The 19,000-nt window shown below is 38.0% G+C and overlaps 1 protein-coding gene across 1 annotated transcript; it reads left to right on the forward strand.

Moving 5' to 3' along the window:
- Window positions 1–1,733: 1,733 nt before the first annotated feature.
- Window positions 1,734–16,705, forward strand: Nkd (NKD inhibitor of WNT signaling pathway naked cuticle). The gene is made up of 5 exons (XM_076387439.1): window positions 1,734–2,379; window positions 11,458–11,663; window positions 12,745–13,140; window positions 14,444–14,745; window positions 15,194–16,705. The coding sequence occupies exons 1-5, from the start codon at window positions 2,301–2,303 to the stop codon at window positions 15,834–15,836; spliced, it is 1,626 nt and encodes a 541-aa protein (XP_076243554.1). The 5' UTR covers window positions 1,734–2,300; the 3' UTR covers window positions 15,837–16,705.
- Window positions 16,706–19,000: the final 2,295 nt, after the last annotated feature.

Below are 19,000 nucleotides of genomic sequence, written 5' to 3' on the forward strand. Positions count from 1 at the left end.
CAAATAGCAGAAGGGTTTAGGAAGTGCGGGATCCGTTCTTTAAAGTTCCGATAAACTCCGGAAATGCATTAAGCGGATACGCATAACGGTGAGACTTATCTTTGAAAGTGCTTCGAGCATCAGGATTGAAAATATCATAGGTCAAAGACTAAGGTCATAGGCAAATATTTGATAAAGTTGTAATTCTGTTTTTACATCGAAGTTATTCAAATAGGTAAAGCTATTCGATTAATAGACGATAGTTAGGTTATATCTTTCCAATTTCGCCATTGATTAGAAAAACGGCAATTGTACCTAATAAACCCATTATGGCCTAAATTTGTGTAAACGCAATATTTCATTCGCCATTTTTTTCAAGAAATTTACATTATTGAATTCTGCTTCTTCATGTTACTGTTATATTGTTTTATGCAAGTTTAGGTTTTAATGGGTTGAGAAATACCCAACCTAAAAGAATTCCACAAATATTTAAGAAACGCTAAAACTGTATAAAGCTCTTGCAATCTTTTTAACCTCAATCGATCAAAAGTGCAAATCTTACGTTCTTCAACTGATCCACAGACATATGGAGAATCAATATTAGAAAAGAAATACTCATTATTTGTAAAACGAAACTGTCATCTCCTAACATGAAATACAATTTCAATAAGTCTACCACAACCTAACGAATATCCTATCGCAAAGGCCGATCATTTCTAAAACGGAAGTGGCCATTGGCGCGCGGCAAGTGATAACACAAAGACGACCGTAAGTTGTCATTCGATGCTTTCAGTCCGCCGCGTCGAGGGGCACAGTAGCCGGCAGAGCGTCATTCCGACGAATTACGGGATTCCACGCGATGATCCCGCCGAGGCGTCGATTTTTGCCCCGCGTACGCGGCGTCCTTTCGGAAGGACCCAGTTTTTCCGAAACCTCGAAAGCGACTTTCTCTGGAGGCGAATCGGGGCAACGTCCGCGCGGACGGCGCAAAAATCCGGCCCCGCGGTCTCGGCCCGCCGCGATAATCGAAATCCTCACGAGGGCCGATTCCTTTTTACGCGCGCCGATTCGAAGCTGGCGAACGGCGACATTCGGTGTCGTCGGTAGACCACGTTGAACCGTCATCGGCTTCCTTCAAAAACCCCACCAGCCCGCGCTATCCTCCTTCGCCGCTCTCATAGACCTTCGGCTGGACAAAAAGGAACGTAGCGAGGGGATCGGGCGGGAGGAGAAAAGGAAAGTATACGCGCGCGGTTAGTACGACAAAACGAGTACGAAGCTAAGGGAGAAGGAAGAAAAAAGGGACAGAGAGCGGAGCCGAGCGGCGGGGCCCGCAGGGAAGAGAGAACGCGTAGAAAAAGAGGAAAGTGAGAAGAGGGAACGAGGAGGATAGGATAGAGTCGCGGAGAAGGATGAAGGCGAGAGATACGGGAAGAAAGGAGACAGGAGACGCTGGGACAGGGACAGACGTAGGAGGAGAGGCGAAGAAGGACGGATCTGCGTGACGAACAGAGAGGGGCCGACGAAAAAGCGGCACAGGGAGGGAGGTGAAAGAGAGACGGACGGGAAAGAGCGTGAATCGGAGGTTTCGAGCCGCGCCTCCTACCTTCAGGGCCCATGTATCCACGACTCAGCACTGTGACGACGCGGCGCCCCTGGAGGGGGAAAGGGAATTACGGGGAACGTGGTTTAGGCAAGAACGATCGTCCGTAGTCGTAGTCGGGCTACGAGTCGAGCGATGTCGTTCGGCCGACCCTGTCCCCAATCGGCCGCGGTTCTCCTGCATCACGCCTCCACCTGGATTTAAATTCGTGCGTGCGCCCCGTCGCCACAGCTGTGCGTCGAGCCGAATTCGTGGGGGAGCATGCGAACACGCGCGTTTCCTCCATCGAGCACGACGGCAAACGGAAGCTAGGGAAAGCGATATCGGCCGCAGATCCGCTCGCTCCCGGGCCGAGCGCTCTTCGGGGCGAACACGTGTCCTCCCCTCGTACGGTGTCACCCAATGCCGAGCGAGGCGCACCAAGGAGCATGCAGCCCGCGGGAAGTGTGTTTGTTGATCAGTTTCTGTAGCAGTGCGGATCCGAGGCTAGTGGAATCGTGAAACGGCGAGAAGGGAATAACCAGGAACAGCATCGGCGTGTATGATCGAATCAGGTGGACCGTGCTTGTGTCGGGACACGGCGGAGTCTTGATACGCCGCGGCGGCGGCTCCTGTCGCGACACAAAGGAAATACGGGAAGAATTTATACACGTCGGCGAGCCTTGGAACGGAGGAAAGGGAAGAAAAGTGGCGGAACAAGAAGCCTGGATGTTTGTGGATGCATGAGGGTCTCATGGCTACCGGGTTGGTAAAGTGGTGGCGGGCAAGGTTCCTCGCTGGCTACAGACCCTTTTCTGGTGAGCTTCTATAATAATCCTCCAGTCTAGTCCGTCTATCTGCCTATTGTGTTTTCTTTTTATTTTCGTTTACGCGTCTTTCTATACGTGTGCACCTCTTTTTCTCCCTTCTTTGTTGGACACTAGCGCGGGTGTCGATGTTTGCGTCGAAATCGCGTCGCACGATAGATCGAGATATTCCGTATACGGGATTGCCTGGTCGATCCGGTTATAGGCGTGATATTTTGCCCCCAAGTTGTCGGGGCGCGCCGTGCGTGCTTCTCGATGATGCTGCTTGCTGCGGTATGACAGAAGCGGATCCCACGTGGTGTTACGTCAGACTTGCATTTTTCTTACTCGTCGATCTATCGGGTCACGTACCGCCACGCATTGTTTTCTTCGTGTTCCTAGAGACGCTTCTCGTGACGTTTGACCTCGTCTTTAAATTGCTACACGTTTCTGCCACTTTATTGCGCGGCGAAGCTGATTTATTTCTAAACTGTTTGCCGTGGTACTGTTTTCGGAACGTTTTATTGTCTGTTAGGTCTGTATACCTATTTCAGGCGAATTTTATGTAACAGTTTCAATGCTTTATTATGAATCCTTAGTAATCAGGAATTTAGGATATGCAGTTCTATTTTTGGTGAGGAATGAGAATTCAGTTCTTCACTCGAATGCAAGTATTTTTGATTGAAGTAAATTTTATAGGTATTTAATGTAGATATTTTTTAGAACAGAATGTGGATATTTAAATAGTTGATTTTGAGTATTGCGTTTTGATATTTCTGATAGTAAATAGTATTTTAACATTTTATTAACCCTAGAATGGCACACTGAAACCTTTCATTGCCAGCAAAACACTGGTTTTTGTTACTGTTATGCAATATAATTCCAAGTAAAAATATTGTGTATATTGTTTTTTTAATTTGAATTTGATAACCTTAAACTATGAAATACTGAAAGTATTTCAGCGAATTTTTACAGAATTTTTTACATATTCAAACTGTGTAAAAATTATGTTAAACTTGAAAGACCCTGTGTACTGTATAGCAGTTCGAAAAAACAGTGTGCTATTAAAGGGTTAAATTTTTTTTTAAAATTAGAAAACAGTCTACAGAAATAAACGAACACAATTATTTACATCACGTATTGTTTGATATTATCAGATACATTTCTCATTTTAACAAAAATAATCAATCATTTTATGATTTCATGAAGTCAAAAGAATACGTGTCCTTTCCATTATTCTTGTTCTCACAATTCTGAGATCAAAGTTCATCACCCGAATGACAGCACATAACAAACAAACTTTATCGTTTGAAGTAATTTGAAGATATAGTAATTATAGCGACAAACTTGCTAATATCTGTTTATGTAATCATAAACTTCTGCTAAAAAAGCAATATCTATGAAACAGTTTTTTGTCGGATAGTTCAAAATGCGAAAGAACATCGTTAATGCGCAGTTTTAACACTCCCAAAGTAACTTCAGCGGCGCAAAGATAGCTATGCTTTCGAAGATTAAGAGGCAGAGTAAAAATAAAACGTTGCTCCTAGTTAGTCGTGGTCCAGAATTCCAAAACTTTTAATTGACTCTAATTTTAACCTACTTTCCTTAGTTCCAATTTCAACATCTACAACAATATTTAAACTTTTCCAAAATATTATATAATAATATCGCAAAGAAATATTACTTTTAAATATATACCGACAAATATTTCCTATTTGAACTTTCGTTGTATCCACACAAATCACAAAACTTAAGAGCAACAAAACCTAACCTCCAACCACCAACACTCAACAAAAATGCGCGAAATACCGACGCCTTCAGTTTCCGCGAAGCTGCGCAGATTCATAAAAATAATTAAAGAGCGCCGTACTGAGCAAGGGGAAATTAAATCCTTCGAGTTCAACGATCGTGAAATGAACAGTGGAAGGAAAGGTCGAAAAAAGGAAAAATAACGGCACAAAGTGTTTCTTATCGTTTTTTTGTTTAGCGTCAACATTCCGCAAACAATAAAACACGTGGAATTATTCAACGAATCGTGGCCGTCTGCCGCCACGGATGCGGCATGAAACGGGCTTGATCTCTCCAGCTCTTACGCTCTTTATGGTTGCTTTCTCATGCGACGCCGTCCGGGGCAAATTTTCATGGCAGAGGGATGGGATGGATGCAGAAATGGGAAGGGAGGTGGGGAAGCTGTTGCGCCGGCAAATGATAAAAGTTACGAGCGAGCAAACAGAAAGGGGGTGATTTACAAAGAAGAAGCAGAAGCCGTTTGTCCCGCCGCGGCGGCCTCTCTCTTTCTCTCTCCCCCTCTCTTCCCCTCACTCTTTCACTCACTCACTCTCTCCCTCTTTTGCTTTTTCATTCAAGAGGGCGCAAAAGCGGCACCGCGCACACAAACGCCCGTCTGCCACCCCAACACTCGCGCATCGAGGGTGGAGTTTAATTATCGGGATCTTGCGAATTCGTTACGCGCATTAGTTCGGTGGTCAGATAAAAGCCGCCCGCGGGCGCGCGCAGACGCGCCTGTGGTAGTGGAGGGACGATATTTTTGAGCCGGGTGCGCAACCGAAAAAGAGGTTCCACGTGAAAAAACAAATTGGGAACGTGGAATAGGATTCGCTCGCTCGAGACCCCTATTGTCGAGAAAATTGAGTTTGGAGGCTCTTTGCGTACCATAGAGCGGGTGCTGTCCAAGCTTTACTCGCGTGTAAAATGGCCCCCTCCCCGCTTTCACCCCTCTGTTCTGTGTACTCTGGCGTGTGTGTGGATGCGTGTCGTGCGTGTGTTTTCTCGTACGAATGGAATATGGTTTATGGAGAGGGTTGGAGTAACGTGAGGGACCCACATCAGTGGACAACACTGCTCTAGAGGTTGTTTATCTGTGCATCGATTGTGGAATATTGGCTCGGTTGGAAAGTTTATTTGTGCGTTTGTTTATTACTTAGGGCAGAAGTTATGTATAATTAGTTTAGATCATTTTCAGAGAATTATTTGTGGTTTTTGAACGCATGCTTTTTTATGTGAAGAGTCTTACAATTTTTTTTTTTTTTAATTGTAAATTATTTTGAAATGAAAATGTAAATGTAGATATTCTTCTATAATTTGACTCGATTTCCTTGAATTTTTGTTGAAAATACAGTAATAGTAATGTTTTGTTTAAACAGAAAATATTTGAAAGGTCTATTTTTTTCTATTTCAAAGAAAAAGTAATTCTACGATGGAATTATTGAGTCTTGAGCTGGAAAAACAATCTGTCAATTTAATCCAAAGGAAAGCTACAGTATTGAACTCGTCCTACTAAAATTAGAAAGTGTTGCAATAACATCTACAAACTCTTAATACCACATTACCTCAAAAGATACTTGTTCAACCACAAAACAAACAAAAGAAATATAGAGAAATTCTTTGCCCAAAATTATTCTCCCCATCTTAACAAAACCAACATAAAACCATTTCTCAAGCTCTCGTCGAATAAAATAATCAACAGTTACATTCACTCTTCGAAGCTTTCAAAATCTCCGATCTCGTAACACTTGCCGCGACTCTGACGTCACGTAACCGAAGAAATTCGAAGCCCCTCTAGGTCCATCTCGTAGTCCCTCTGTTTCGCCTCCTTTCCCTCGTTCCGTGCTTCTTTTCCATCCTTTTCTCTTCTCCCTTGGCGCGGCTCGCCGTCTCGGGCTTTTTAACGCTAACCCAGCGAAAGAGTCACGGGCGTAATTACCACACACGGCAGGTATCATTGTACCGCGGATACGCATACGTTTCTTTATGCAGATACGATTATCCTCCATCCACCCCTCTTTTCTTCTCTTTTTGCCTTCCTTCTTTCCCTCTCTTCGTCTCTCCTCCTCTGAACCCCTCCCCCTCTTTTCCCCTGGCTCTTGAATAATTGAAATTAGCGGGCAGCTTCGTTTATTACGCGTTCCGTATATCGCTAATTATCGTTGCTCCGCGGCTCCTTTGATGCCGACATTTTCAGGCGTATATTTTACCGGAATCGCCCTGCACGGGCTTAATGATGTATCGCGCGAATTAAGATAAAGCCGAAACAGCGCCTTCGGGATCGAGGAGACGCCGACCGTCTGAGATCGCAGAAAGACGCGTATCGACGGTGGCCGGGTGCTCGAAATATTTGAACATTCGGAAACCCTCGGGAGCGGAGTAAAACTCGTTTTATCGAACTAAATGTTCGGTTTAAGCCTTGCGCGGCGGTTGGTTGTTTCGAGCGGCGGAACATATAGGTATGATATGCACGCGTTTCACAGACGAATTCTTCAGTGAGATCGAGGAGGTACAGTTTTTGTGAGATTTCTTTTCCTTTTTTTTATTCCCTTATCGTAAGTATCTTCTTTTTTATTTGACGAGAGAAAAACGCGGTCTGGCGGGAAATTTGAGCGATTTTCGAGCCTTTTATTGCACTCGTGTTTTACTCACTTTGGGTTCCTTGGTTTTTGTGGCCTTAGGGGAAAGAAAGTTTTGTGGAGTAGGGTTTGTTTCCTTTATTTCGTTTTTTTTTTTCTGTGAGACTTTTTTCACAGAAATTTGAAAAACTATTCGAGAAGAATAATGTCGAGAAAACGATAATATTTTTTAATGTACTTGATCTATAGAGAATACTACTTGACTTTTCAGGGTCATAATTCGGTAAAAATATTTTGAGAATAAGCACGGTGATTCTAGTTTTGAAAATTATTAATGGGATTTTGTAATACTCCTCCTTTTTCGATATCTGTCAAAAGTTCTTTTTTAATATTATTCATAGTGTATAAGTTAAATATCATCCATAAGTTATGAATCATAACTATGCAAATCAGATAGTCGACCATACACGGGTGACGCGAAAGTTAAAGTGTTAAAGCATTCGATTAATTAAAAAGTGAATAAATATATAATATATTAAAACGTTTTATGTCAGGTTTAAATAAATTATGTTTTGCCTCTCGAAGTATCCTGTTTTAATCGATTTACATAAATATCGGTATTTACATTTTTCTTTAGTTTCATTTATTACTAATAGTCCTAAAAGATAGGTACATAATTGTACTAGATCACTGAAGGAGAATATCACACTGCAAAATCTACATCTATATGTTAGTTATACATGATGATTTATTATTTTTAAACAAATTTTAATTTAGTTGTTTATTTCTACACTTTCGATTCCTGCATTTCCAGATTATGTAGTCAACCTATACAGCCTGCCTATTTATTTAAAAAATTTATGGACTTTCTCAAATTCCATCTCATAAGTTAGGTTAAGAATTAATCTTTCATGTGGCGTCGTTCATAGAAAAAAAGAGAGAGACAGAGAGAAACAATGATCTGTATTAGACAAGATCAAACAAGCCCATTTAACCAATTATTACAACACATACCGAACTGGATTGTCCTTGTTAACTGTTTTAAACCCTTCATCCATCTCAGTGGATACAGTCTATCTAGCTATCTATCTATCTAGTTATTTATCTATATTCTATTTAGTAATCTATTATATCAAAAATATAAATTCTGTGTTATAGATTTTAGTTAAGGTATGAATCTAACTTCTTTGAATATTTGACCTACATCTTTTCCCTTGAGCTATAGGTATAACACCTGACACAATATGACAATTAATAACCAAAAGTCTCAAAATGGTAAAATCAGTAATAAAAGAAAAAAGGATATACATACATATTATTTAAGGTCCTTAGTAAGATATATTTACGTAATAGATAATTTAATGAATGTACAGAATATACTAATGTGGTCAAAAATAAATTGCTTAATATTTAGTAAAATTCATTACTGCTTTCAAAAGACTAGAATCATTTTTGAAATTAAGAAAAATAAAGATCACTATAGAAAACACACTATTTTCAGAACATATCTCAGATGTATTAATTTATATTATTTATTACATTCTTTTGATATGAAAAGCATTGTAATAATAATTTCAAGCTAAATATACATTGCAATACTGTCCAACTATGAAAAAAGGCAGTAACGACAGTTAGTACAAAATACTACCTCTAACAAAAAGTTTTCAATCAAACCCAACCCGACAATTTCAAAAATATAATTTTTGAAATGTAAAACGCTATCATATGAATATAGAACATATGAAAATATCGGATGAGTTTGGTACAGTAGCATTTTATATTTTCAAAAACTACAATATCTTTAACCAAACTTCCTATTGTTGCGCTTGATCGAAAACTTTTGTGCCACGGATAATAGTAGTAAAACATTTTTACTAGATACTGTTTTCCTCAATAATTGGGCAGTATAGTAGTACCTACAACTTAAGAGTTAGCAATAGTAAATGGTTCTAACCTCTTATCTGAGCGTATTTATTGCGACCAAGCAATGTGGGCCAAAACTTTTGGACGGTGGTGTACACACGGATCGATCAAAGTGAAACATCCTGTGATCCACGATTCAGGGGAGGGTTAACGTGTTATGAACATTCTGAAGCGTTTCGTGCATCGTGTCCCGTAGATGTTCTTTTACGCGGCTGTTGCGTAAAGGCGTCCTTTCAGCGTTTCATTTCGTAGGAACGCTTTTATACAGCGCGTCTCTAGGTAACGGTAAACGGCGGCGTAATGCAGACACATTAAAGATACATTACACTTTGGTTCGAGAGTGTGTCGGCCGGCGTAATGCCTCTGAAATAAACGCTGGAAATGGACGTGTTTTCCGTCCTTTTCGGTACACACTTTCGTTAATTCACTCGGCCGCTGGTGCAGCGCGAATAATTTCGGGTTAGAGTTATAGAGCAGCGAATGCATTAAAGATAATTGCGCCTTTACGCGAGGAATCCGGCCGGTAATTATGAAACGGCACGCTTTAATCTGTTATTTGCGCGTTCAACCGTGTCTGGCTACATCGACTAATTGAATACACTTTTTCGAAATATTTGCCGATTTTTGGGAGATTCTTTCCCCGAAGCGACCCCTCGATTTACGTTTATGCACGCCTCGTGGTGGATGCTAATGTTCTGTTGCCCACTGCGCATCTTCTTGATAAGGGCTTCGTAATGGCTTCGTTCAAAACAACTGGGGTATAATTAGACTTTCCATTCCGAAGCACGAATTTGTACGGAACTAAAATTACTCGTCTAGTAAACCTCTGGTCATCCCCTCTTTACTGAACAGCTATTTATTTAAGATCTAAGGTGGAATTCTTAAAGGCAACATTTTTTATTTAGCAGTTTCCATATTTCAGTTCCATTTCTTTTTAGAGTAATGTAAGTGTCTCAGTAACCGACAATACCCCGCTACTAACATTAATTTTATTTAATTTCAATCTTAAATTCTAGTAAATGTAATAAATCTAGTATATCTAATAAAAAAAATAGTATCGTAGAATTATATATGCAACTACTGAGACATAATTCCAGTATCGAGACATATTTTTAGACTGTCCACTTACTGAGACATTTGACATTTTAAGCGTCCAGGTATCGGGGCACTTATCTTATTATAGATAGTCTTGTATTCCAGTCGTATTTAGATAATTTAGATCTCGTTAATTTAATTAGTCTAATATCATTGAAATATATGTGTATGTGATATTATTGAAGTATCATTGGTCTAGAGCAGGGCTTGATAAACTAGAAACCCCACAAGACAAATTGGATCCTTCATCAATTTTTGACCTGTCCATAAATTGAGAGTAATTTTTGCACTTTTAAAATATTATTAAAAAGAAAAGAATTCTATTCACCTTATTATTAAATACTTCAGTAAATAGGTATTACAAATAGTTTCACTTGTAAATATACTTTAATTTCATCAATAAAGGATTCGTGGATGTATATCTACCTACGATATAACCTCAGTTTTAGCTTTTACCAGAATCTAGAAATACCTAATATCTGCTCCTTTACTTGAAAAGTCTGGCAACCCCTGATCTAGGATGTTTTTCACCCAGATTTCTAATTACACTATTTCCATTCACGATGAAACGTGCATTTCGTTGTGAGCTCGCAATGGTATGGTGAAGCGTGGTTGAGATCGGTTTATGGTGATCCGTTGCGTTCGTTTCAGGTCATCCAAAGTTACATCCCCTTGAAAATGGTCCCAAAATACTTCTCAATTCTCCGTAACTTAAGTACCGAGCGCCACTCAGAAACTGACTATAAATATAGTCTTTACGGAGGCGGATGTTGCTTTGATACCTTTGAGATTCTGACTTTTGTTTACGAGGGACTGTGGACGATGGACCGTGGACAACGGTTTAATTTCCCTTTGATGAGAAATTCAAGCGTAGAACGAGGCGACTGTTGAGAAACGTTACGGCCGGTCGACGGGTATCAAAATTCTAATCTTCGTTTTTACTGTCGCGCTTTCGTAAATTCTCGGACTTTGTGTACTTCGATCGGTACTGAGACTCTAATCTTAGTTTCACTACTTTGTAAATCTCCCACTTTCTAATATTATTCTACATTTCTGAAGTCGGTTAATAATTTCATAATTTTTTATTTTTACAACTTTATATGTAGTCTTATGTTTATTTCACTATACTATATTTTAGAATTTTTATTTCTATAACAGATTTAAGTTTCATAAGATTCGGTGAGGTGTACTCTTTTATGCATAATTATCAACAAATTTTAAATATATTAGTAATAGAGAAGCAATTATAAAACTTTTTAATAGATTCTATTTAGAACATGTATCGTGTAACTTGTTTTAAAAAAGGTATTAATTCGTATTATTTATGTGTTATAATAAGAGTGAAAAACTATTATAAAAATTCTAGTTCCACTTCCATTAGGCTCTTTCTACATTCTCTATTTGTACTTTTGTATTGCAATAAGAATTCAAGTGGATGTGTACGATTAGTAACAACGTGCAATATAACTGTAAAGCCGCTTTTCATCCGCTGTAATTGAAGAGCTGAAACTGTTACAAAAACTCTAATTCCAACTTTGCTTCCTCAATCTTGTACGATCCTCTATGTTTCTGTTTATGTATCACGACGGGAGACGCGTTTGACCTGTTAGAATCATAAAACTTTCTATTATAGATAGAAAATCAGATCGTTAGTGACAATGATCGTTTATTGACTATAATTGCATAGTCAAAAATTGTCTGTTTGTAGTCGTTGGTAACACGGAAGGCAGCGACTCGGAGGAGCTTCTTGGCGGTGTCTCTGCACCTTGCAACGTTCCACCACCAGAATCTCAGCCAATTTTGCTAGAAACGGAAGCGCCGCAAGTCGCGGTCGACGCTTCGACCAGCCCTACACCAGCCACCGGAAATGACGAGCAGCCGAGTGCCAGTACAACCAAGCAACTCAGTTTTGAGGTATTATTAAACGCCAAGAAATCAAACTCCTTCAGTCAGTACAATCTCCCCCTCGCTATATAATAAATTGGATAATTAGAAAGTTCTGTTATTTTTAAAACTAAAAGGTCGTTTATACTGTAATAAAAACTCTGAGTTTTGTAGAAATGAAATTATGTGAACAATCTTCTTGTCTTCAATTTGAATTGGAAGAGAAAATTATTTTTAAAAAAATACAAGCAATCTTCCTGTAACATTAAGAACGAGAGAACTTTTTTGTTTGTTTGATAGATCCTGTCTCGCTATAAGCAATAAGTTCATAAAATCATAGATGTTTCTAAAGTTAATCTACGTGCTTAACTTCATTAGAGGAAATGAAGAAATAGTTCATAATAAGAGATAATAAGAATAGCACGACTCTATAGCAAGAAGACACTATAACAGGAAACCGAGCACAGTTAAGCTTGGACATGGTGTTCTCTTGTTGAGGATGCAACCCATTTATTGATTAAAACCCTAGTGTCATCCACACCATGTGTAGAAACCTACAGCCATATAGGTCGCTGGTTGTCTTTTTCTACTTACAGTAAACGTTTCCCACTTTCTTCCTTCTGATAATTCTATCATAAATTTAATCAATCTGTGCAAGGAAATAGTATCTAAAACCAATCTCATCATTTCTCACCAACGTGTATTTAAATAACTGACCTAGAATCAAGCAACTGAACTAAGCACACAATTAATCCATAGTTCTGTATTATAAAGCAAACCGACCTAAGCCACACGTTTTTGCTTTCGAGATACTAGCGTTACAAGTTCTCAGCTTCAGTACTGTCTTACGGTACCTATATCTCCTTGAATCCTTATTTCCAGGTGAAAAAATTCTTCCCATGTCCTTTCTTCCTTCTGAAAATATACAAATTCCATATTCAACATCTCAATTAAGGCTTCAACTAATATTCCACAACGTGAAAATGTGACGTAGGTCGTTTTACCTTCCAACTACAGAGTTGCGATCACTAACGCCCGTTTATATCTTCGAGCCAATTATTATCGTAGAAGAAACCGCGATGGTCTCGCTGACGAGTCCTCGATTTTCCAGGAATTCGAGTGCGACGTCTCGGTGGCGGAGGGCGACAGAAGGCGGCAGGAATTCTCGTTCACCCTGTACGACTTCGACGGTCACGGGAAGATAACAAAGGACGACATAGCCGGCCTGGTCACCACCATTTACGACACCCTGGGCGCTTCCATCCAGGTACCTCCGTGCGGCAGTAAGACGATTAAGGTGAAATTGACGGTGTCGCCGGATCAGAGGGGCAGCCAGACGCGAACCGGCTGTCTGAGCTCCTCCCAGCCTGCGGCGGCGAGCTTTTCCGGAAATTCGTCCTGCTGCCATTTGAAGCACGCGTCCTGCAACAATGCCCCGACCCACGCTGCCGCGCACGGTTTACGTAGAGTTCCTAGAAGGCGGAGAGTGCCACGGCACCGTTGCCAGGTAAGATTGATGCTCCTCTCTGTCGAGGCTTTCGTGGCAGCCTCGTTTTTATGGGACCTCCTCCGATCTCTCTGTCGTAACTCGGCCGTTCTGGAAGCTACAGTTAGATTTATCGACGCCCTCGCGTTCGGAGGGAGAGGCGTTTATCGTTTCGGCTGAAGGAATTTTATTCTCGATTTTGGACGGGGTTGCTCTTTAACACTCCGTTTACGGGTGTTTTTTTTGTGTACTTATCTCGAGGGATACGCGACAATTTGACGCACGGACAATATCGTTCATTTTATTCGAAGTACAATGTAATTATACGCTATTGATTTAAATATGAAGTTGATAAATGAAAAGTAAAGTGAAGTATTAAATTGTTTATTTTGAACTTATTATAGTTAGCGTGTGTAACGTTGCAGCTATTGCATCGTTCACGACCTCTAAAGTACGTAGAACAGAAACAGTGCTGCCGGATCTCTCCTATCAGATGTGAGATATTGGGTTCTCAAAGTATCGCCGCTCGCCACATTGTTTATTTTACTTTTGATGGTTACTTTCTTGAAGAATTAACTCTTTTATTACGTTTAGATTTATTACTGCAGTAATGGTTTAGTGAGTGAAGCCAATCTACTAGCGTCAATGCTTATTTTACTGTTGCGTCAAATTGACCCATATTCGTAGAGATAGGTATACCACACAGAGAATTCAAAATTAGAAGGTTTTGAAGAAAATGAATTTCTCATGGAAGAGTTTGTTAACAAAGATTTGTTCTAAAATAATAATACTATATATTAGTAAAGTTTGTGTGTCAAGAAGAAAAGACATAGATTATATATATTTTATTACTGTAATGTTATAAAACTGTATTGGAGAATATTGAAGAGCAAATTTGTTGTATGAGGTATTATTCAAGTGTCTGTAATAAATCATATAGTACATGTATAGTGTTATTAAGTAGCAGTACTTGTCTTACCTAATACTTCAGCAGTATTAGTGAAGGAGAATAGAAAAAAGTAGTTGTGAAAGACATTTGAATAATCACCACAGTGCAGATTCTTATGCAATTTTATGTTTTTATAAACACCACTAAAGAAATGGAATCTAAAAATTTGCTTCAACTTTTAAACACTATAATTTGCACTCTATTTTCTATAGTTTCAATGTTTTTGAATATTATATGCATTCTGTAATTTTTTACCCATTTCCACAAATGCATAAAAATCCGTCGTCTAATAATTACATATTTCATTAATATTTTACTTAGTTCAATAATTGAGAGACGGTATTGACGATGGAAATATTTGTTGCATCTGTTCAGAATGAGTCGAAAGAAGTGGACACCCACAGCGAGGATGACGGTGAAAACGCGCGAACGAATCGAATAAAGCAGGAGGAATTACGCAGAAGGGTGGGGCCCGTGCCTCATTTACCGTCACCCTATTCCAATAGCTCCGAGGGTGATATCAGCGATGACAGCGATGTTTCCCCAGCAGTTTCCCCCTTGACGCCTCTCCTCACATCTAATCAGCGAAAACGCAGTGGCGCCCTGCAAAGGCAACAACTCTTGGAAATCATTCAGGCGAACATGGAAAAGAATAATCTCAGTTTTCATACGTCAAGGTACATTATTTATCTTTTAAATACAAGTAAAATCATCATTTTCCTAATGGTACGTTTAGACCAAGTGAACGAATGCTCGTTCTTCTACCACCTTCAGCGAAATTCAATTATTATGAATAAATAAAATCGAACGAATGAAAGAATGCTCCCCATATAGTAAAGAAACATCTCAAAAACGTCTTAAATAAGATATCCAAATTATGTCGTAAGACGTTCAGGTATGAAATGGACATAAAATAGACGTCTTCAAGACGTCGTTTGCTATTCGAGTCACTTGAGTTCACTTGAATTGTGCTGAAGTGGGGAACGAACCGAGGATTCATTTGCTTAATTTAAACACGCCATTAGAAAGAGAAAAGAAAAATATTGTGTTACAATATTTAAATAAAAATATGTGTATTAATCTGTATTTCGACCAGTTGACTTAAACAAAACTTTGTTAATTTAGGAAACGGCATCAGAACGAACAATCACGCATTCCATCTCAAACTCCGCACGTCGAGTCGTCGCCCCATTACAATCAGGATTGTCGTCCACCCTTGGAACCTCGACCCACGACGGTGGCGTACCACAAACCAACTCGGGAAAAGCCTCAGGCTTTCACATCTTTCTCCAAGGTGCCCGTCAAGTCGCGAGGCAACCTTCGGAAAACGCGGACACAGTATGGACTCCAGAGGAACAGCCCCACGGCGCAACCGCCTCGAGCGTACGTGCAACCGCAGGTCTTGCCCCGTACTGTAATTAGCCCGACTGCGTACACGGAACAGCAGACAACGGGTAACGCGAATCGTAACGTCGGTAACTTGATACCGAACAGTCAGCATCCAATGAATCAGACGCCACCGAGCAATCACAATGTTCAGCGCAACGAAACGCAGTTCAATCAGTCGCAGCAGTGCGGCAAATCGAGCAAGAAACATCAGTTAAAACACGCGACTAGAGAACAGGATCAGGCTAGAGCTATGGTGCAAGTGGTTCGCTGGCTGGAACGTGAATTCTCGCAGAACGCAGCAGCTGGTTCTGGTCGAAAGCATGTTCACGAACATATTCATCACCACTATCATCATTACCACACTGAGGCTCTTGTTTGATTTGTTTTCGCGAGAACACGAAGATATCTCGACAGTAATGTTGACCCTCGACTGGTAGGATAAAACGAGGAGACCACGAGACTTGTTTGAAACGTTCGATTCGTTGAGGTAGCGTTTGTCCGAAGCTCTAAGCACTTTATCTTTAATTTAATGTTAACACTTTGGCGAACCGTGAGGAAATGAATTCTGGCGGAAGCAGTGAATTGAATTTGTGAGGTTTTTTGTATTGTCCATTAGGAAATCAAGTATTTTAGATTAGGAATAGCATTTCATTAATGTTAATTGCGCGAGTAAAACAGATTCTGGACACTTCTACAATTTCTAGGGGAAAAAATATATAAATCTGTAATGTTTAATGATCAGTGGATAAAGGAACACGAATGGTTTGATTTAGGACGTGTTTTATTTTTTTTAATTATAGCAAGAGATAATGTGAATCGTTTTAGAACAATATTGGTGAGATTTAAAAGAAGAATTTATCAAAAAGTTTTATTTTTGAGGCGTATATGTATAATAGTGTTCAATTTATCCTGTAGAAATTTAGTCATTCAACGTATGATATACAATGATCTTTTTATCTTTTTGTTTTCGAGGAGGAGGGGATCTCTAAAATTGAAGAAGTGAAATATTTTTATCTTTTTGTAGTAGTATATATCATGAGAAAGATCTAAGACAATACCAATGATTTATTAATGATCTAAAATGGTTTCTATCGAAATTATTTCACAGTCACTCCAAATCATTATTATTCGTAGATATTTTCTAAATTATTCCAATATTTTACATTTTTTAAAGAGTACTAATTATATTTAAGCTCTTCTATTTAAATTTTTATATTTCCTTAGTACAAAATATAGAAATCAGTTTCTTCGCAAAAATCTTTCAACATGTTTTACAACAAAATTTATTTGATGTTTTAATAATAACAAAACTTATGGAGGACAGTATTAAGGCACAAAAGTAATCTAATTTTTATGTAGTTACCTGGATTAATAATATTCGAATATAAAATTTGAAAATATTGTATAGACATGTAAAATATATCTGTATAAAAACTAGAAGTATTTTAGAATCGTGATTTTCAATAATACAAAAGCTAAGAAATAGATATTTCTAGGTAAGGGATAAAGTGCTTTTCTGACATGAGCTTCCTTGCTGGAAATTTGAGCGAATCTAGGCAGATGTGTCTGCTCAGTTTGTCAAGTGTTCCAATATACCTCGATGGATTTCCTTTGAAATATTTCTCCACTTTTTTGGAGACGTTTGTAACCGATGAATGATCGTATTTATTTTACAGAATTGAGATACGAGCAAGACATAGAAAAATGTTTAATCGAGACATAAATGCATTGGATGATTCCAAAAATCTTGATACAATTTTAATTTATTGCTGATATTGCTCATATTTAATTAGTAATTTAATTCAGATCAGTGGATGATTATTAATTTGATTATGATCTTACTACTTCAATTTTATTCCATACTGGAAATATTCTTCATATATTATTTCTTATTATACATCAAGACTTTTGTAATCTTCCAGTATCCTTCTTGTTTGATTTTTTAACACTGCAATTTTTACAAGCATCCTCATAGTTTAAGATGACTCTTGTAAAAATTGCACTATAAATTGTGGTGCTACTATATCCCAACGAATGCAATAATTTGCTCCGTAATGACGTTAATTATCGTTTCGTTGTATTTACACGATATTTGTCGACAATACAAGGAAGTATTAACGTAACGTTAATTGTAAGGGAACAATCATGAACGTCGTATTTGACCCGAACTTTATGATACTATTTTTTCACATTTATTCTTGTCTCAATTTCGTGATTAAACAGTGACATGAGAACGAGAATTCTGCTATGTTTATTGTACCATTTTACAGGTATAGGTCTTTTGATCATAAAATTTTGATTAAATTTTTGATTTCTTCCTTTATCTACAGTATCACTTGTAATTATTCAGCTGACAATTATTTCTAATTTTAATTACTGCCCTTCATTAGTTTTCTTTCTAAAACTCGAACATATTGTTCAGTGTGTCAAAACTGTAAAAGAATATAAAACTAACCCTTCGGAGTCCTTCAAAATTACAATTCTTTTAAAATAACGATGATAATATTTTCTTGAAAAGAGTAACTTTTTTATATTTCTGCGTCAGTTATTATCGTAAATCTTATAATCTTTTATATTCTAGAATTTTTCGTACCCAAAATTATTCGAATAATTATTAGTGGTAATGTACGCGAAATTCAAGTGTATTATGAATAATAGAGAAATTAATATGCCAATGATTAATGTAGAAAGTATTATGTATACGTACCTTTTGAGACTTAAGCCCAGATAGAATTTCATAAGGAATTAAAACAAAAAAAGAATGGACTTGTTAAGAGTGCCTTGTCATATCTCTGTTACTATACAAGTATTAACTTTCGAATCTTGTTTATAAGATATACTTCCTTAAATTCCAATGAATCATTGAAAATTAACGATATTACAAGTACTTTTTCTTTAATGGTATATTACTGAACTACTATGTATACTTTATATTATATTCGAGAATGCATGATGCTTAAATTTAAATAATGGAAACGTTACATGAATATTTTTGTATCGACGATTCGACGAGGAGAGTATAATTATAATATTTATTAATTATAATAAATATTACTAACAATATATGATTAGAGACACAATGACAATTGCTATTTGTACATTTAGTCTTGGATAGTGAGGGCTATCCATGGACATGTAATTTTATATCGATCTTTGTAATCATTGTAGATATTTCGTGTAATGTATTTTTTATTGATATTTATTAAAACACATTTTGATACTACATTATTGGGATTCGCTTCGAATTCCGGTTCTACAGAGTGTTTCACAAAATAGACCAATAAAGTCTTGAAATCATTGTCATTTTTCTATAAAAATTTTCTAAAACAGAATTTCTCCTGTTTCCCTCTTATCCTTTTTTCCCTTTTTTGGATATATTTTTAAGGAATGTCATAGTACATATTTGTGACAATAGATAAAAAATTACTGATTACGAATTACTAGTACTATTTGGAAATACTCGAGAATTTCGACACATTGCAATTTGAATTAGTAATTTTTATGAATTTTTTATAAGTAGACTTTGTATGTGCCGCCAACTTT

The sequence above is a fragment of the Calliopsis andreniformis genome, chromosome 10 (genome assembly GCF_051401765.1).
Source record: "Calliopsis andreniformis isolate RMS-2024a chromosome 10, iyCalAndr_principal, whole genome shotgun sequence".
NCBI lineage: Eukaryota > Metazoa > Arthropoda > Insecta > Hymenoptera > Andrenidae > Calliopsis > Calliopsis andreniformis.

Excerpts from the sequence above, each read along its gene's own strand:
- Nkd (XM_076387439.1), top strand. The coding sequence starts at position 2,301 with ATGCATGAGGGTCTCATGGCTACCGGGTTGGTAAAGTGGTGGCGGGCA. Across the intron at positions 13,141-14,443 it reads TGCCACGGCACCGTTGCCAG|AATGAGTCGAAAGAAGTGGA; the intron begins GTAAGATTGATG and ends GCATCTGTTCAG. Across the intron at positions 14,746-15,193 it reads CTCAGTTTTCATACGTCAAG|GAAACGGCATCAGAACGAAC; the intron begins GTACATTATTTA and ends TTGTTAATTTAG.